The sequence below is a fragment of the Dermochelys coriacea genome, chromosome 1 (genome assembly GCF_009764565.3).
Source record: "Dermochelys coriacea isolate rDerCor1 chromosome 1, rDerCor1.pri.v4, whole genome shotgun sequence".
NCBI classification, from domain to species: Eukaryota; Metazoa; Chordata; order Testudines; family Dermochelyidae; genus Dermochelys; species Dermochelys coriacea.
Genome location: NC_050068.2, coordinates 191,581,279 through 191,601,348, shown reverse-complemented (window position 1 = coordinate 191,601,348; position 20,070 = coordinate 191,581,279). Strand labels below are relative to the sequence as shown.

General features: G+C 42.9%; 2 protein-coding genes across 4 annotated transcripts in view; one reads left to right on the top strand and one right to left on the bottom strand.

The window, feature by feature from the left end:
• Positions 1-8,633: 8,633 nt before the first annotated feature.
• Positions 8,634-15,515, bottom strand: CGGBP1 (CGG triplet repeat binding protein 1). 2 transcript variants are annotated; one of them, XM_043510290.1, is made up of 3 exons: positions 15,401-15,515; positions 15,004-15,158; positions 8,634-13,529 (listed from the first exon to the last, which is right to left on the bottom strand). In XM_043510290.1, the coding sequence occupies exons 1-3, from the start codon at positions 15,439-15,441 to the stop codon at positions 13,018-13,020; spliced, it is 708 nt and encodes a 235-aa protein (XP_043366225.1). In that variant the 5' UTR covers positions 15,442-15,515; the 3' UTR covers positions 8,634-13,017. The 2 variants fall into 2 exon arrangements, with proteins under 2 accessions (XP_043366225.1, XP_038242693.1); XM_038386765.2 differs by lacking the exon at positions 15,401-15,515 and having other exon boundaries at positions 8,634-13,534; positions 15,004-15,236.
• A 107-nt stretch (positions 15,516-15,622) lies between these two features.
• Positions 15,623-20,070, top strand: part of ZNF654 (zinc finger protein 654) — a 63,328-nt gene continuing 58,880 nt past the window's right edge. Inside the window, exons 1-2 of one of the 2 annotated variants that reach the window (XM_043510275.1) lie at positions 15,641-15,805; positions 16,531-16,632. In XM_043510275.1, the coding sequence (XP_043366210.1) occupies positions 15,674-15,805; positions 16,531-16,632 (234 nt within the window). In that variant the 5' untranslated portion in view covers positions 15,641-15,673. Of the gene's footprint in view, positions 15,806-16,530; positions 16,633-20,070 lie in introns of both variants that reach the window. The other variant, XM_038377260.2, reaches the window with a different exon arrangement.

Below are 20,070 nucleotides of genomic sequence, written 5' to 3'. Positions count from 1 at the left end.
GAAAGGCATAAAGTAGCAGCGCATCCCATGTTATGAGGAAAAAATATGATCTGTGTCCTAAACCCGCTCTTGAGCAAAATTGAGGGCAGTGGCCATTCTCCAGTGTGGGAAAGAGATGTATGATGGAGAATCCCCAGCGGTTGAAGATGTGCTGAAGGGCTAAAGTATCTAGTTACCACTTGTGATCGTGGGAAAATCTCCTGCTTAATGAGTCCAGGGTGGTGTTCTGGCATCCAGGAAGGTATGTGCCATGTTGGATACACCAGTCCCATAATTTCAGGACCTCCAAACACAGAGAATGGGAACTCACTCCACCTGTTGCTATAGAACATGCAGGCAATATTGCCCATCATGATTCTGATAGTGCAATGTGCAATCAGTGGGAGAAAGCATCAGCAGGCATTGAGGACTGCTCATAGCTCTAGGAGGTTGATGTGTAGGGTGGATTCGGTTAAGGGCCATCTGCCCTGCACTGTATGAGGCAACCGATTAAGGAGGCATCAGTTGTTAGAATCATGGATGGCACTGGTTGAAGGAAAGGGACCCCAAAACAGATGTTCTTGAACTGTGTCCACCAGAGTGGTGAGTCCTTGACCTTAATAAGCCGGGATAGGGAGCTTGGGAAGGCTATGTCTGTGACTGTACATAGCCAAGCCGGAAGCCAAGCCTCATGTGTAACCGAGCGTACTTCACAACAAACATGACCATTGCCATGTGGTTGAGTAGCTGGAAACACGTCCTGCCTAAGATGTGAGGGCAGATTCTCTCCTTGGATACAAAATTGACTGTAAACTCCAGTGTTGCATGGTTGTTAGTGTAGATTTCTCTAGGTGTACGCGAAGGCTGAAGCTCAAGAAAAGGTCCGTTGTCATTTGGACGGCATACAGGGCATCAGTTTTGGATGTGGTCTTGAGGAGACAGTCATCTAAGTATGGGAAGATGACAATGCCCTCGTTGCGTAGGTAGGCAGCCACTACCACAAGGACATAGAGCACACATGAGGGGCTGTCGAGACTCCGAAGGGCAGTACTTTGTATTGAGAGGTTTCAGAGTAGCAGCCATGTTAGTCTGTATTCACAAAAAGAAAAGGACTACTTGTGGCACCTTAGAGACTATGTGTTAGTCTCTAAGGGGCCACAAGTACTCCTTTTCTTTTTGTATTGAGAGAGACCAATCCCCATGATGAATCAGAGGAACCATATGTGGGCAGGGTGTATTGTGATAAATAAATAATGGGAGTACAAACCCTTCCCTCTGTGCTGGGATGGGACTGGCTTTATGGCTCCCAGTTCCATTCTCATAGTATGGGTTTGTGAGAAGTGTCCCTGAAGGGGGACTGGGAGAGAGAGGGGAGGTGACAGAGCAAGGAAAGGGATGGAGTTCCCTTTCTTGATGATCTCTAGGACCCACTTGTCCGAGGTAATTAGCTGCCATGATGGAAAGAAAGGGGCTGGACGGTCGCCAGACTGGTGGGATGTCAGAGAGATGTGACTGGAACAGGAGGAGGCTTTTGGGGGCCTCAACCAGCCCTTCAAAATTGTTGTTTGGTCGAACGTGCGTGAGAGGTAGCCCCTTGAAGAGTGGTATATCTGTGCTTGGTAGGGGGCTTCTGTCAACAGTGTTGAGTATTGTCGTGTCACTGGAGAGTGTATTGTGGTGGTTGGGGTCATGAGGGAAGTTGGTATTTCCCCAGGCATCTCTTTGGCACTGGTGTGTAAATACTGAGAGAGCAGAGAGTTGCTCGAGAGTCCTTAAGGGAGTGTGGAGATACAATAATTTGGGACCTTCAAAGAGTAGGTTCTCAATGGTGGTTTATACCTCCTTAGGAAGGCCAGAGAGGTGTAGTCATGACACTCATTTCATGACTACAGCAATTGTGATAGAATGGGCAGCAGTATCCACACAGAGTCCAAAGAGTCTTGTAAAACTGTACAGGCTGAGAGGTGTCCTTCAGACACGAGGGCCTGGAGTTGCTCTTTTTTGTCCTGAGGAAGGTCTTGGTAGGAAAGGCTGTATTTTATAATAGTTCAGATAATTGTACTTGTTCATGAGAGCCTCATAATTGGATATTTAGAATTGTGGCTAGTGAGGCTGTGGAGAGGATGACTTTTGTGCCAGTCCCAAGTATGAGAGTGTAACGTACTCCTCCTCCTCCTCTGCATCGCTGGGAAAGCACAGTGCCATCTTCAGAAGGAAAAAGGAAGAATGGTGTGATTCCGGAGAGGAGGACAGAAGTGGAGGGAGGTCGTGTCTGAGTAGTGTTGACTCAGGCATATCAGATACAAGTATGTCTTTGGGGTATCTGAACTCTTGGAGAGGAGAGAGGAGCATCATCAGCATCTGCACAGGTATCAGTGGTGAGGGAGAGGTGCATTCTCTTGAGCAGCCAGCAGATGGAAGTGAAGACTTGCTTCGGGGTATAGGACTTTCTCAGTGCTGAGGACTTGCTTGGTGTTGAAATGGATGTCAGCATTGGTAGAGCTGTTGATGCCGGTGCCGTAGTGCCCAAAGTTGGTCTGGTTGAGCGATTGGCACCGTTCTTGAAGGTCTTGTGTCTCAGTCTCCAGTGCCAAGAGACGGTGCTGACGTGTGTAGGTCTGACTGGTTAGGGTCTTTAGACCTTTATCTAGCTCTGGCATCGGAGGTACTCAGACAGTCCCTGGAGCTATGTGCCCTCTCCGAAGATGTCAAGGCAATTGATCTTGCAATTGATCTCAATTGTCCTGCCCCCTGCTCCTGTACCCCATCTCCATAGACCAGGGACGGGACATGACAGGGCTCAGGTCAGAGCTGGCTAGCAGCAGCTGCTGTCTCAACTTGCTGATCTACTTAAAAAGTCAGTATACTTAGAGTGGGGTCACCATATTTAAAGGGCCAATGCACTTCTCTCTCACACATGATGTATGTCTCTCTCTCTCTCTCTCTCTCTCTCTCTCACACACACACACACACACACACACACACCCCTTTACTTCTACTGGCACCGGTGGGTGCTTGACCTCCCTCTGCCCCCAGCCCCATCCCGACTCCACCCCTGTCCTGCCCCTTCCCATTCCAACCCCTTCCCCAAAGTCCCCACCCCAACTCTACCTCCTCCCTGCCCCATTCCTACTCCTTCCCCAAATCCCTGCCTCCGCCTCCTCCCCCTCCCTCTCGGAGCTTGCTATAGCTGGTTGACAGCGGCAAGGGCTGGGAGGTAGGTAGAGGAGCAGGGACACAGTGCGCTCAGGGGAGGAGGTGAGGTGTGGTGGGGAGCTTGACTGCTGGTGGGTGCTAATTTTTCCCCGTGGCTACTCCAGCGCTGGAGCATCCATGGAGTTGGCACGCGTGCGTGCGCGCGCGCACACACACACACACACACATTGTGTGTGTCTCTGTCTCTCTCTGCCATGCTGTGTCTCCTCCTTCCATTCCTGCTGCCTTGTAGAGGGTGAGGCTACATTAACAACATGTTAACCCTTGGGGCTCAGCGAGTTCATCATTTAGTAGTAAGGCATTCCCTGGGAAATATTCCACCCTCTGACTCCACCACCTCAACCAAGCTTCACAATCATCACTGCTGTGTACAGTATTAAATTGTTTGTTTAAAACGTATATTCTATGTGTGTGTGTGTGTGTGTGTGTGTGTGTGTGTGTGGTCTTTTGTCCAGCAAAAAAAAATTCCTTGGAACCTTACCCCTCTCCCTCCCATTTACATTAATTCTTTTGGGGAAATTGGATTCACTTATCATTAAATGCTTAAAGTAGCATTTTTCAGGAACATAACTACAACATTAAGTGAGGAGTTCCTGTATTGATAATTGTACTTGGAGCTTTAGAAAAGCAGGAGATAAACAAGATACTGTGGATGTGGACTGATCAGAAGCCCTCAAGCACAGTCCTTTCAAAAGCTAAATAAAACTGCTACTGCCTACCACTAGCTGCAAATCTCTTCTCTGCTACATCTCAAGGTGACTGATCTCATCAAATCTCAATTATATATTATTCCTCGACTTCTTGCCCCACAGTTGTGGCCACTTTGCATCCCCCGCTAATATTGAGCAATTTCAGTAGATATAACCAACTTCCTTTGTATTTGGCAAGGTGAGTGGTATCCTCCCTCCTGGTTGAGTCAAACTCTGATGCAAGAGTATGTTACACCTGCATTATGCTGCAGATTTTCATTTGACTTGAGAATGGCAATTTTATCTGACAATATTTCCATAAGTGACTTAGAAGTTTTGTGGGTTTTTAGAATCTAGACTGACTTGGGAGTTATTTTGAAGGGGCTGACTGCACAGAAAACATGCTTTAATCATTCTGAATATTTAATAAGATACCTTACTTGAATTATTGATCTTATTCTATAGTAGTGACATCCTATCTCCTGGCAATTTAGCCATATAAACTTGACAAATGGTGGAAGAACAAAAGAGTTATTTAAAACCAATTCTTGTAGTGTACTGTATTTACAAAGTCCACCAAAATGGATATAAGAAAAGGAGGTATCAGTATTTTTTTGTTACGTTCCAAAGCTGGATTTGAAAATTGGATTCATGATGAAGAAACTATCTGACACAGTGAAGGACAGTAGAGATAGATAACATTAAGAGTCAAACTGAGGGATATACAAGAAAGTTCAATAGCTCTAAAATTTTTAGAATCAATTTTTCCCATCTTGCCAGAGCATAATTGTAGGAATGTGCACTTTTCCCCTTTAGCATAGGTGATCCAATGGATCAGCTAAAGCCATTATTTTCTCCCAGTCATGCAGCGTGTCTCACTGAAGTGAAACAGCTTAGAGGTCCATTAAAAATGTTGTTGGTATGCACTCATTGGGAGTGAGGTGTTACTAGAGAGTATGAGCTCATGTTCATTCAATTTATTTATGAAGTACCAACAGTTTTCTCTAGTGCTTTGAAGACACAAACGTAAAGTCATTTGTTGTCCTGTCCCATGATAATCATATCATGCTATAAAGTTTGAGAATGAATTCAGCAATATGTATAGAGTCCTTGGTCTGGGCATGATCCAAGGTGTTCAGTTCCAAAAGCCATTTTCCTTACAATACTACATTCAAAAGTAAGAGCAGGGTTGAAGCCTACTCCTGACACGTCTTGTAGACTGGATATATCTTGGTCCCTGCCCGGAATAGCATAGTCTAAAAAAGACCACGAAAGTAGGAGGAGCTGAGAGGCTTACACATTGTCGTATGTTTTGTCATCCAACTTCACTTTTTTCCTCCTATGTAGTATTGGGATGGAGAAGTCTATTGCTATGAATAGCGTAAAAATAATAATACCTAGCTCTTTGTGCACACCAAAATCAGAATTAAAGTTCTCCTTTTCTTAAGTGTTTCAGCTGAAGACAAGATTCACACACCAGCTCAAGCCAGTAGTCTGTCTAGTCTCTTCCCCTAAATCTAGCAGAGATAAGTGCACTGTTGCTCATAATGCACCTAACCAACTATGCCTTAATCTATGTGAAAAAGGAGAAAGTATTTGCCTCGTAATTCTGCTTCCCTGAAAATATACCCTTGCTCTTTAACACTGAGTTTTGCTGGAGATGCTCTCTCCAGTGTGCTAGCTCCTTAATATAAGACTGGCAAAACTCTCCAATATCTTCATGTTTTTGAACCTTGAGAGTAGCAATAATAGGAGAAGCACATAAGTCAGGACCCCTCCTGGCTGGCACAAGCAACACTCCCTGCTAACTTATGTGGTGCAATTAGTTTCTCCGTGAGGGAAGACCAACTTCTCAAAGTAGCAGATTTAATAAGATCAATGTAAGAATTAAAAATGTACTTCAAAGAAAACAGAAAAATTAATTACGAGAGAAAAAAGACCTCTATGAGGAGCTGAAGTCACTGCCGCCAAGAGAATGACCTTCCAAGAAACTTAAACTGACAGGAATTGAAAGGTTCTAAAGGAGCTTATATCATGTTCTCTGTGTGTGTATATAAATCTCCCCTCTGTATTTTCCACCAAATGCATCCAATGAAGTGAGCTGTAGCTCACGAAAGCTTATGCTCAAATAAATTTGTTAGTCTCTAAGGTGCCACAAGTACTCCTTTTCTTTTTGCGAATACAGACTAACACGGCTGCTACTCTGAAACATATCAGAAGCACTTTACTATACCACAACAAAACAAACAGGGGGGGATGGGGAATAGATTGTGAAGTTCATAACACGGGGTTGATGAGGCACTAACCTATCTTTGATTAGTTCATGATTGGCTGAAATATCTGTTCAATTTACGAGTGGATGAAGATAATCTTTAGTAGACTTGGGTCATGAAGGTATGAACAGCTTTTGGCAGATCATATGAAGAACCAAATTGCCCCTGATCGCACATCTTTTCCACATGGAGTTACACGTTCTTTTGTAACATGGTGGCTGCTTCTGAGGTACCAGGAGTACACACATCACTGGCCTGGAGATACTTGTGACTGTGGGTCTTTATTCTTCATCTTGTCTAATTACTATTTTTAATGAGACAAGGTGGGTGAGGTAATATCTTTTATTGGCCCAACTTCTGTATTGTGGTATGCAGTGTAGTTGTAGACAGGTCAGTCCCAGGATATCAGAGAAACAAGGTAGGTGAGGCAGTAGTTGGTCCAGTAAAAGATACTGCCTCATCCCCTTGTCTCTCTAATATCCTGAGACCGCTATGGATACAACTACACTGCACACTATTTTTAACATTTACAACTGACCTAAATTCAGGCATTTAGATTTAACTCACTCAGTGTTCAGTTGAGATGGAGGTGATGCTTCAGAGACTGCTTCTGACAGTAGGAGGAGGAACTTACATGTTGGGATTCTTGCCAGCACCTCTTTCCACTCGGCTTTCCAAGAAATCAGTTCAATCCAGACTTTGTCACTCAGATATCTTTATTTGGCATACAGCAAAGCTATGCTGAGTTGATCAGACTCAAGCATAGGGGGTGGGTGTAGGGCATACCATACATCTAAAGATACACAGCAAACTTCTTCCTTTATGTACATTTACACACTACATTGCATATACATAGCATCACACACTTAGGGATTGACTTGGTTACTTTGTAGGAACCAGCCCGTTATAGCATGCTCAATAGAAGCACTGTCCATGCATGACTTTCTCTGTACCTCATCTTGTGTTCTAGGTTTATCTTGTCTATTATAAATGCTTCCTTGAGTGTCTTCCCTTATCTTAGCTAGTACAGACATTCTGTCTCTTAACTTACCAACCCATTAATGTATCCTAATTAGCAAACCCATTCTGTTTCCAGGCTGCTGATTCATTTACCTCCCTAATCCTGTCTCCTAAGAAATGAGGCCTCACCCATGTCCGGTTATGCATGTCAAGCCAGGCCTACTTTCCACTGTTTTTGGTTTCCTTTTTTATATTGCAGTTTGTTTGATTTGCATTATATTATTGTATTGCTGCAATATTATCACCAGCAAAACTGCAACGGTTGTAATTTTTTGAACCACTATAAAAACTAGGCTTTTTGTATCAGCGTGCGCAATCTCACCTCCCCTGGTATAACCACTAGCTGGTAATCCCACATTATGGGATGGCTTTCATAGAATCATAGGACTGGAAGGGACCTCAAGAGGTCATCTAGTCCAGTTCCCTGCATTAACGGCAGGACTAAGTATTATAAGTATTTGCTCTTAGAGCATTCCTTTTGTAATTTTAACTTTGCTTTTATTTTAATTACATTATGAAAAACTAGTACAAAATATAAAAATCTTTCCATTTATTATCAGATAAAGCAGAACACAGGCTAATTAAAATAACATTTCCTGGGTCATATCAGAAGTGGTCCGCTTCAGCCAATGCACAATACTTGTTTTTACCAGGACTACACTATGATGATAATGGGGAAGTAGGACTTTTTATAAACATGGATGAAACATCTGATTCATAGGTTATTGCATAGGCACTCAAATAGTTAAACTGCATTAGAAAGTCATGGGATTATGTAGCAAATTGTGTGATTCTTGTAGTGGGGGATCTGCAAAGGGGTTGCCACTTGACAATGTCCTTTACTTGTCAGTAACATTTCCAACCTCTGTGCCATCCTCTTTCAGGATTCCAGAGACAGGCCGCTGCCTTTCCTTGACACTGAACTGCAGCAACTTCTGAATATTTTATTCATTCCCAGACGTATTTATATATCTAGTGACTCTGTTTATTCTGTATTAATCTTTATAAATAGCATTACAAAAGAAGAAATTTAAGTTGTATAAGATAATGCAGTTTATACATAAATGTGTTTGTTTACGCAATGAAAGGACTGTATCTATGGCCTATTACCATATCTGAGCACCTCTTAATCTTTAATATAGTTATCCTCACAACACTCATTATCAACATGTTACACCTGCAGACTGAGGCATGGAGACTAGGTGACTTTTGGCAGACCTGGGTCCATTTCCAGTCCTAGGTTAGCACCCTAATCACTAGGATATCCTTCGTCCTTGAACATCAACTTCTTGTGAAACAACTCTTTCCGTGCCATTTTGACTTAGTATAAAATCTTCACTTTTAAAAACAGGTATAGGAGGGCCTCTTTAGCAATCACTGCAAGCTTTCTGTGACTCAAGAACTTCATATGTAATGGTGCATTCAAACAGCTGCTAATGTCAATTTTTTTTTTGCTTTAAAAATTTATTGAATTCAACACACAACTTTAAAATCTTACAAAGACAATGAGTGCTCAGGTTACATGCTTGCACAAATAAAAGTTAGCAATGAGTACAAAGTGAACACAATAAACAAGGAATATATCTCACTGCCAGACTTCCAGAGACACTCTAAAACTAGGTCAATATGGTATCAAACAAACCAGGACTGGAGTGCTTTACTGTTCAGTTCCATACAAGCAGTAAAAAAGAATAAAAATAAAATAAAAAAATAAACCCAGACTAAAATAATCCTTTTCAGACTAATGAGTTTTTCTGTCAGGAGATTGTCCAACACTTTGCAGAACCAAGTTTCTCTTTTAATTGAAAAACATTCTCTCTCCAACTATGCTAAATGTTTCATGATTCCTATGAAACAATGACCAGACAAATTACAGGTTTCTAAATGCTTTTAAAATAATTAGAGCTAAAAAAAAAATAAATTTAAAAAATCAAGAACTTGAATTGGTTGTGTCCTGGTGACACACAAACTGCCTGAACAAACTACAATAAACCTGGTGCATAAACACACGAACGACTGTGAAATATGGAATGTTGTTTTGCCTACCTTCTTACTCTGAAAACTGGCTTTTAAAAATGCATTTCAAAGTAGTGTCTAGATGCCAATTAGTTAATCTAGTTTATTTACAAGGTTAAAAAACAACCACAACAAGCAAACATTTGCAGCAGACCCCCTAACTCTACCATATTAGAGGTAATTGAAAATCAGAAGTTTCTACCATCCCCCTACCCCACTGACTAAGAGTTCTCCCTGCAGGAAGTATTTGGAAAAATAATGCAAATTTCTTGTAAAAGTAAGGAAAACCCATGGGATTTTTTAAATAAACTATTTCATAAAATACTGAATTCCTAAGATAGTCTCTTATTTATGAAAGTTAGAGATGAGCTCCAGTTGAAGTTTTGATTGAAATTTCCCCCCAAAATCAAGTGTAATTAGACAAGGGCAAAATTTGTATCTGACCATGACAAAGTTTGCAGGGGTTTTCTGGGATTTTGCATGGGACCCATTTCTAATTTTAAAAGAAAACGAGTGTCTCAAAGGCAGTTTAGATTAAAATGGAATCCACATTTTGGATTAGAATTAGAGAAGAAACATAATAAATTAACTCACATGCAGCAGTCCCCTAACTCTACCATATCACATGTCTGTCACACTTACTTTTTCAAGACTCAAATTTGCCTGGAATGCCATTTGTATTTTTAATATTTTGCTTATGAATACTTGCCATAACAGACTGATGTCTGGTATTTTTGAACCAAAGTTTCAAGAGAGAAAAATGGTTATCATTTTTCCACTAGTACAGCTACAGTGAAGCTTGAAAAAGGTTTCACTATACAGCCCCCCATTATCTTATATAGACAGTATGTGCCTTGTATTAAACATGTCTATTTATTCTTTTCATAACACCCACTGTATTTCAATTGTTATTTTGGACACTATTTGTGAAAACATAATGACACCAAGATATCTGGACATGCCTAAGGTTTGTTCCAAGGATGTGCTGCTAGCACTGACTTTTCATAAAAAAGAAAAATTGGCACTGAAGTATTCTAGGACGCCTGTGAAGAACTATATCAAACTTGTAAATTGATATAATGGAAGTCTAATTTTAGACCACAGATTTTTATCACATTAGACAAATATAGTGTTTTAAAAGGCTTACATCAAGAGCTTTATTTTCCATTATCTGTAGTAATCTTCTTAGATACTTGAAAAACAACATAATTTATTTACCAAAGTTGTCTGTCACATTTTCTTTCTTCTAACACAAGACTGAAGTGGCCTTTTTTTGTTTTGTTTCATTAGTCTGTGTACCAACATCCTTAATCATAATGCTAGCATAGCTTTTTGAAGCGGGTTTATTAGTTTGATAGTGGAGAGCAGAAAAAACATTTCCGTTTAGGTCTTTTTAAAGTGACTTTAATTTCAACAATAGCCTGTAAAATGATTTTAAAAAATCAAGGCCAGAATTAGTCATTTTAAACTAGCACCTAAAATTGCACTTTTTTCTTTGATTTAATGGAAGACTGATTTCAAAAATTCATACTCAAGCTGTTTTCTCAATACTCACAACTGTTTTCCCTCTGTGATTCAACCCTACCACCACTGTATGGATGGAGTAGAAAATTAATTCAAAGACATCTAACTTTGATTAATGAAGTGCAGATAGCATGACTCCACTGAAACAAGAAGAGGAGCTGTCATGGAAGAACAGAATCATTTTTTAAAATAGAAAAGGCTATTGACAGTGGTAACTTATATTCATGTCTTAAGAGGATTTATATGAAACAGGCAATGCATGATCCTAAGATGGAACAAACACATCCCATAGCTAATCACATTTGTGAAGGCAAACTGAGACATCCAAGATGAGAAGAAAGATTTCAACTTCCATTTCTCTCTGAAGTCCTAAGCCAGCAATTGATATTGAATGGGCAGATTGCTCTGTGTCAAGCCTCACTGGCTTCAATGGGGCTCAGCACCGGTGCAACAATTTGCCTGCACGCTATTAATTTAGTTTGCTGTGTCTATACAAAGACATCTTGCACAGCAGGCAACCAGTTGCAAGAAAGAAATGATTAAATTGTGTGAATACACTTTGAGCCATTCATCTGACAAGTTCTTGAAGATTGCATAAAAATAGTCCATTAAACTCTTTCCTCTCTTCAAGCTGATGTGCATTTTACACTACCGAGCTGCAGAAACCAATCAAATTAATAGGCTAATCTGTGTCCCTCTACAACCCCACCTCTAAGCGCTATTAGTTAATGCTACTGTCAGCACCCTAAAATTAAATGGGCAAAATGAAGAAAAATGAGAAATATAGTTAGTGAAAACCAAGACAGGGAAAAAGCAGCAAAATAGGAGCTAAAACTGAGACAGCATGCTTATGGTGAGTGGAGGGCATGCTGCACTGCCTAGGACATGCTCAGCACCTCACAGAATCACAGCCCAGAGGAGGCAGGCAGAAAAGGCAGTTGTGTTACTTCCCTCTGCACAATATTCTCTCTCTCCTCACCCAAGAGCTTTCTTGGACCCTAAAGTTTAGTGGTCCATACTTAATTTAGGCATAACACAACTCCCCCAAAATATGTGAAAAGGACTGAGCATTACACAATGTAGAGAAAGAGACATACATTACTGAAACACAGTAATTCCCTTTTTTTACAATCCAGTAAATGTGGCACTGGCTTGGAAAAGGAACTGTAACCCAGATAACACTTATTCTACTGTTGCGTCCTTTTCGGTACACTTACCTCATAGCTACATGAGCTATTTGGCATCAACATTAACTGTTTTAAAAACACATTTAGGTCACTAAGTCTGCAACAAGCACAAGACCCAGGAAAAGGATATGAGTGCAAGAGCTTAAGTGACTCAAGTAGGGCTCTTGAACTGCAACTCCCGTGTCCTGATCAGTTCCAGCTGGGTTCTGGTTTATAGCTAACAGATTAAAAAGATGTTCTGCTTCTGCTGTCATGCTAGGAAAACACACCACAAAATACAGTATTAGTGACTGTGATCAGGCATGTGTTTCATAGGCCATCACCTTGCTCAAAGACACTAGTCTGTCATCTTACAATAAGGAGGTGCATTGAAACTGCAAGACAGCAAATTTAAAACTGAGATTAGAAACTGCTGTTTCTTTTATGCGATGTGTAACAAACCTACGGAACTCCTTGCTTTAAGAGAAAAGTGAAGCCATAATTAGGTATTTAGATAGACAAGAACATCCAGAGTTACATGAGATAGGATAAAAGTGTTTTAAAAAGGAGGTTAAGTCCCCATGCTGCAAGGCCTAAGTCAACCTTTACCAGCAGTTAGAATTTGCTTCTGTGTGCAGGTTACTACGTAATTGGTCATTATATGACTTTTTGCACTCTAACAGTACAGGACTTATTCCTGGTCATTGACAGAGACAGAATACTGGACAAAGATGGTCCATAGGTCTGATGTAGTAAAGTAATTCCTACTGTTTGGTCTTTTCTTGCGTAATGAAGATGTCATGTTGGTGATTGAGTTGGCATAGAAAGTCTCCCATGCACAAGTGAGTGTTTGTTAATGTCACAGTTATGGTTGGCCTTTACATAGTCAGCAATATGATGTTCCCTACCTTGAAAATGAGTTCTGAATCACAGTGGATATAAACTCTACAGTAGGATTATCAAGAGTCTGTGGCACATCATTAATTTTGGTGATAGATTGTCATTTCAACAGTAATACAAAATAAGCTGTAAAACCAATATATAAACACATGTGTATGCATGAATATAAAAATAAACCACACCATCAATATGTAACTTTAATACTCCATCCCGAAAATAGTCATCTTCTTCTCCTCAACAGTCTTCTGTGCTGAGGAGCTGGTTCTCATTCTCATATCCATCAGGCAGGTACATTTTCCTTAGCTGATCTGACTGTGGAATGGAACTACCATTCTTCACGTGGCGAGACAGGAAAGCTCGCACTGATGGATGGTCAGCTTTCTCAAGCGGGATGTTAGCTTCCAAGCACATCTTCACAAAGTCCTGGATGACACTGATTTTCTCTGTCTGAGTAGCACTGTTGCATTGGAGAGAAGCAGTCAGAGTCCTCTGCTTCTTTCTGACACTCTGCTCTTCAAACTCTGCCTTCCGCTTTGTATGAGTTTTAGACTTGAGATGGTCATTGATTGCAGACTTGCGAACGTGATTCAGGACCACGTTGCAAGAAGTACAGAACAATTTCCCTCCATCTTCATGCAGTTCACTCCCAAACTCGGTTACACGATCCCGAGGGGTCACATACAAAGCTGTCTTAGAACGGTTACGGGAAGGAGTAGCTTTCACTCCAAATCGCTCCATTGTTTTCACTATGCTTTTTTTAAAAAACAAGACAAATACACATCAGATTCACGCAAGTCAAGTGGCCTAGGCTCCACATTTATATATCTAGATGTATTTTATTCACTTTAGATATAACTGTGTGCAAAATATTGTACATGCTAGATATGACTACCAGAAAGCCAATGTGAGAGACGTGTACTCAAGAAACAACATATAGAAACTTCAAGATAATTTAGATATCCCACCCAACTATCCTTCAGTAGTCTGAGGAATCCAGAGTTTTACTTATGATTCAGATTTGTTTGGTTAATAAGTCACCTTGAACAGCCTGTGGGAGACACAAGGACCGACAGCTATCTATTTTAAAATGTTTACACCAACTGGCTGACATGGTATTTATCTTGAACAACAGACAAATTTCCAGGAGCTGAGACAAAATTGCATGAATGGAAGAATGTGTATCCTCATGCCATGGTGAAAAGGTTTCTGTTGAGGCAGAAATTTCTTATGAACTAGGGTAAAATGTTCAAAGGTTTCTATAGCTGCAGAGGAGACAGGACCCAGTTTTAAATAAATTCAAACTGCTCATCACTGGAAATTAGATGTGTACTTTAAGAAGAGATTTTTACTGTTAGAGAAATGTAGCTTCTTCCCAACTACTTTTATTAGACAAACCTTGCATTTTCATGCATAACTACTGTTTTGAGAGTAAACAGTGCTTCATTCTCTTTACCTCCTTTGAATTTATTCCAGAAAATACACACACTTCTCAATGTAGTATTGACAAGACATTGCCAAAAACTGCTAATGGAAACACTTGACCCTTTGTCAGAACTAATTTGAGAATATCCACCCTCTATCGATTCATATCTCAAGTATGTATGCCTTTATAAATTAGAGTCTGAAAATAGAGTTTTAAGGGATTACCAACAGAAAGCCCTACTGATCACAGCATTAGACAGGCACAGGCAACCCCTTGTTCCTTCATAGGGGCCCCACTGAAATCAATAGACAACCTGCATCCATCTCATTGCAAAAGCGGGGCCTAGGTTTTTGAAGTACGAGGGGATGCATCTCGGAGACGAACGCACAGATGTCACCTCGGTTTGGCCTAAACCCTTCAAAATAAGTTGTTCGCTGTTACCAAAGCAGCATACGGTGGGTGTCTGGGGGAGGGATGAGAAATGAGACTGCAACAGGGGGTCCGGAGAGCTATGATGGGGGGCGAGGTGTCTGGCTCTCGCAGGGGGGGGGGGCGAGCCCCCCGCCCCGACACACCCACTCACCCGCTGTCGCCCGCCCGTCCCGCTCCTGCCGCAGGCCCGGCCCCGCGGAATGAAACACCCGCTTCAACCTAGTCTCTCCCCCCGCCTCCCCCGGGCGCCGTTACCCGCCCCAGCCGCGAGCTCCCTCGCCCGGGCCGGAGGCGGCGCCGATCCCGGCTCCCCGCGCAGGGCCAAGAGCGCAGCGCTCCCCGCTCCCACCCATCTGGCCTCTTACCACCGCAGGGCGGCCGGGGCCCGGCCGGGCAGCCCCCGATCTCCGCCCCCTGGCGAGCGGGCACGGCACAACCAGCGGCCGCACCGATTTCCCCACCCGACCCGCCGCGGTAGGCGGGACGTGGCAACCTAGCAACGTCTGCTCCAGTCCGCGAGCTGTTAACCTAAAGAAACAGGTCAGGGGCTGGTCGCCTGGCTAGATTGTAAAAAGATGGGCAAAGCTTCCGTCCATTTACAGAGTTGGGGGCGGGAAAAACCTCGGGGTTGAGGGCTCTTTCGTCCAATCGGGAGGCGGGGGGGGGGGAGGGATGCTCACTATGAGGGACAGATATCAAACCCAACCAGATGTAGGGGGGAAAAAAAAAGGGGTTCTGAAATTGATTGACTTCGCTTCTTACCAATCACAAGGCAGAACCGAAGTAACGAAGATAGTTTTCATCCAATCAAACGCAAGCGATCCGAGACAGGGCGAAGGGGGGGAGTTAAGGGTGAAAGATCGTTGGCTGCTCTTTCCCCCTCCGTCCTGTTAATCGATGATTGGCACGGTCAGTAGCCCGTGAGATCGCGGCTGGTGGGAGGTGCCGGATGTGAGGTGCTGGCGAGCAGGCGGGCCGTCCGGTGTGTCGGGGCGGGGGCGGGGGGCTCGGTACGCGCAGGGCGGGCGGAGCAGCATGGCGGAAGACGAGAGCGATCAAGAGTCGGAGCGGCTCGGTGAGGAGCTGGAGGCCATCGCGGGGCCGCGCCTCCTCGCCGGGGTCTCGCCCGCGCTCAGTAGCCAGTATTACTGCCGCCGCTTCTGCCAGGTGAGCGCCGCCCCGCCCCGCCCCGCCTCGCCTCGCCTCTGGGCCGCTCCTCGCCCCTCCCCCCGCCAGCCTGGGGGGGGGGGGGAGGTCCGGTGTCTTGGGGCCGCTTCGGTTCCCACAGGCCGGGGGCGGGGGGGGCGCTTCGGTTCCTCCCTCGGGCCCGCGAAGGGGGAAGGGGCCCGTCCGGCAGGTGTCGTCCCGTCCCCAGAGCGGGGAGCCCAGTCTCGCCCTCCCCCTTCCGAGGGGTCAGTTTGGGGCCGAGCCCTGGCAGTGTCCGGCGGTGGCTGGGAGCGACTCCCTCTCCCCGTCCGATCTGCGGCCTCCTCCCCTGGCTGCCGGATCTCTCCCCTCCCCCCCCCCCCCGCCTCTGCTGCGGCCTGCCCCGGTAGCACGGGTGGGGTCGGCGGGGAGCGCTGGGCGCTCGAGGACTGGCCGGGGCTCGGGTGTGTCTACGCTGGGGAAGTGAGGCCGGGGAGGCGGGGGGGGGGGGGTCATGGGTCTGGCCGCGGCGGGGGTGGGAGGCTGTACAGCCAGCCCAGGTTAGGCGTTGGCACCCCCCTGGCCAGAGAAATGGCAGCACGTGCTGAGTTGTTTTCTTCTGCGCTGGGGGGCCAAACAGGTTGTGTGGCTTTTGTGTGACCGGGGATCCTGGGGGGAGGCGGGGAGGATTTTCTGACACGGACCGTCAGTAGGAAACACTCGTCTAAATGTAGCGTCGCCCCCACCGTACTACCAGAGCCCTCTTCTTAACGCCTTTTATAATGGTTGGTTTGCCTCCGACATTCATCTTGTTAGCTATGCAGGAAGCTACTTCCAGAAAACTGCAGGTAGTTTTTTCTGTATGCTTTAACTGGACACCAGGCAGTACCTTCTGAGGAAGCGTTGTCCCATTGAAGTGCCATCCAGCTATCTAGTATCTGGCCTAGAAAATGATCGTGAATGTATTTCATTTCCAAACTTCCGACATACAGCTCTGGGAGACTTTTTTTTTTTTTTTTTAGGGCGTGGGGGGGGGGGGGTCGTTTACCAAAATTCCATATTTTCTCAACATATATTGCCAGAATGCTGGATATTTTATGTTTTCAGTAATTTGCTTTCCTGTTGTTTTGTTGAATGGGAATTTGTTGAGTGTATTGAGATTTAGACTGTAGGCGCTTTAGTTCAGGGACTGCCCATTTGTTCTGTGTTTGTGCAGAACCTAGCACAGCATGGTCCATGACTCTGAGTGCTGTGCGCTATGGTAGTATAAATAAAAATAATAAATGAGTCAAAAATAGTTTGGTAGTGGATTTACAGCCATATTTCTGTTTAAACATTCTTTTTCCCCTTTGTTGTGAGACACTCATATAAACATAAACTGACAGCACACAATGTCAAAAGTACAAACTGAAAAATCTGTCAAATATTTCAATTATAATAATTTAACTGTTGGTTGCAATAATAGTAGACAAAAATATTCAGACAGAAGTTGTGACTTTTAAATTGATGGGTTTTCTTAATTTTGACAGGGAACGGTATATGTCTTTATCCAAGGATTATACCGTTTGGTCTTAAATCTTTCCAGAGAAACTTGTTTTGTAATGCACCCTCTTCCCTCAGAAAAAGGTGCTGGTGAGGCAATAGTTGTATATGCTAATCCCACCACCCACACAGGGAGATGAATAAATAGACAACAGGAAGACGCCAAGACTAGAGAGGGAACTTGGATACAAAAATGTATAATTCATTTTATTAGCAATACAGTGTTTTAAATCACCAGACAGTTGGGTTTTGCTGCAGTTTTGTTGGCTAGAGATTTTGCAAAACTTTCCCACCCTCTTACTCTTCTGTTTGAAGAGTGGAGGTGGGTGCTAATTTTGAGTGTGTGAAGGATTCATTTTTTTTTTTCTTCAGGAAGTATATAAGTTTTCAATAATCCAAATAATAGTGTCGGTAGAACTTGTTTTCATTCTATCCGATTTTTAATGTTGGCCAGATGAACAGTAAATGCAAATTTGTGTGCTTATTCAAGGTAAAATCCTTGGCGTCTTGTGAAAGTATCCTTGAGTCTCAAGGCTTGTCAGCATAAGGCAGTGGTTTTCACACTGGGATATTTGAGCTCTTGTCAAGAGATATGCAAAAAAAAATCCTATGTTGGTGGACAGTGTATTTTAGTTTGTAAGACTTGGGAATCCAATCACGGTTAGGGTCATTACATGTCTCAGATGGGGGTACAAGGTGGACCATGCTATTTAGAAAGGATTACACAGCCTAAAAAGTTTGAAAACCACTGGCATAAGGGATACCTATTCCTGTGTAGCTGCATTATTCCAAATCCCCACCATAGAGGAGCTGCAGCTGTGTAAAGCAGGTTTTGCAGCTATGATTTATCATAGTTTGGAAACAGATTAAGCTGCATAGGTACAAGCCCCATATTAAATCAATGCAGAACATTTATAGTGAGGTTTACAGTGGTGCAAAAAGCCCTCAACCTCAGTCTGCGTGCAGCAGAACTGCTCACTAATATAGAATGATGACATAAATGTTTTGTTTTTCTGTTACTACTTTTTCTAGATCCCAATGACTTGCATTCTCTCAATTTGTTCTCTCCTTTTAAAACTAACTCAGAAACATTCCATCTTGCTATTAAATGCTATGTTACTTTGGCATTCCTTTTCTCACTTAGTCATTTTCTTCCTTCTCTAAACAATATCTTCTCTTCACTCAGTTCAGAACCCACCACAACATTCTAGGCTCCTTATCTGAGCTTTGTGCTGGTTAAGTTCAACCAAGAGACAGGCCACTTCACAACCTCCTCCCTCCCTTTTGTACCAATAAAAAAAAGCTTGTACTTCTTCTTTCTAAAGTTCTTCGGTAGCGTGGAACTTAATTAACATCACTATATTCCTGTTCCTTGGCCAAAGAGAAAAAGCAGCTGTGTGGGTAATTACTTAGAAAAGATGTTATGAGGTTGAACTGTCTAAAGGAAGCTATTTGTTCCTTTCCAAAATAGCAAGTAAACTGTTAAAATAAGTAGGTTGTAAGTTAATATGGACAGTGGTATAAATCAGCGTCACCAAATATTATTATTGCTTGTCCAGGTATAATCCTACTATGCACTCTGAGGAATGTGTACACAGCTGATTTTTATGGTTGGGATATGTTATAAAGAGGTACTATGCGTTTGAACAGAAGAACCCCTTACTCCATTGAAGTGTGCTTCATTGTATTGGAATTTCAATTTAAGGTATTGGCTGAAGAAGCAGTTATGACAATATCTCTGTTGTATATTCTATATCAAATAGTGCTTTTCTAGATAGGTGTGCCTACATTTTAGTAGGGTAAGAAGGGATTAATGTGGTGGTACATAGAATCTCTAAAATGACATAATAGGCTTGATTTTTTTTAATGATGTCATAGATGTGTGCCAGCATACAATAGTTTGCAGCTGGGATCTGATCGGGGAAAAAAACAAGCTCCTCGCAAAATACCTGAGCCCATTATGTGGAATAGAGGTGGGGAATGTTGGGGAAAGACAAAACCAGCAGTTGGTGGGAGTGGGAGGCAATAGGAGGTTGAGGTAGTAAGTGACAGTTTTAAACTGTCTCATTCTCTGACAGTGGTTTTTCTGAAGCAGTTTATAGCCATTTCAGCCACTTGTGCCAGACTTTGTAGGGTGAAAGGTGAAGTATCGATGCTTTACGTTCTACATGTAGGTTATGATTCTGAGGGGGCTCTGCAGGGTGCAAAAGCTCTGGGTAGGCGGAGATCGCTGCAGACCTGGGGACTTAAATTTATAAAAGAAAGCAAGTTAACACTTGCTGCTGAAAGGGTTAATGAGCTTCTGGTGATAGTGAATGGGTATTTTTTAAAAAAAAAAGTCCAAGGAAACTTTAAAATAAAAGGTTAGGAAAATAATTGTTCTCAGAATAGTAGAGAGAGTATATATAATTTCCCTGCTAATTTCTTATTCTTTTCACTCTGAAGTCCTTTTTATAGGGTGGCAATGAGTTGCTTATGAGCTACACACAAATGTTAAAAAAGCTTTTGAAAAATTTAAAAAATGTGAAGTGAATAAGCCATATTTCAATCAGTCAGCCATCCAGATTGTTTATTAGTAGGCAATTGCTGCATTTCTTGGGTGGCTGAAGGTATTCAGTCTTGTGCCTCACAGTGTACCCAAGACAGCTTATTAGGTAGCCTGCACTAGTACCCAATTATGTCATACTCCAGAGTGACTTATTGCAATACTCACCCATATCCATTAAATCTGTATTAAAATACAC

Bases quoted from the DNA above. Each gene is read 5' to 3' on its own strand.
- CGGBP1 (XM_043510290.1), bottom strand. From the start codon at position 15,441: ATGAAAACTATCTTCGTTACTTCGGTTCTGCCTTGTGATTG. The intron at 15,159-15,400 runs GTAAGAAGCGAA...TTAGGTTAACAG, and splicing joins TCGGTTCTGCCTTGTGATTG to CTCGCGGACTGGAGCAGACG. The intron at 13,530-15,003 runs GTAAGAGGCCAG...AAAAAAGCATAG, and splicing joins GCCCCGGCCGCCCTGCGGTG to TGAAAACAATGGAGCGATTT.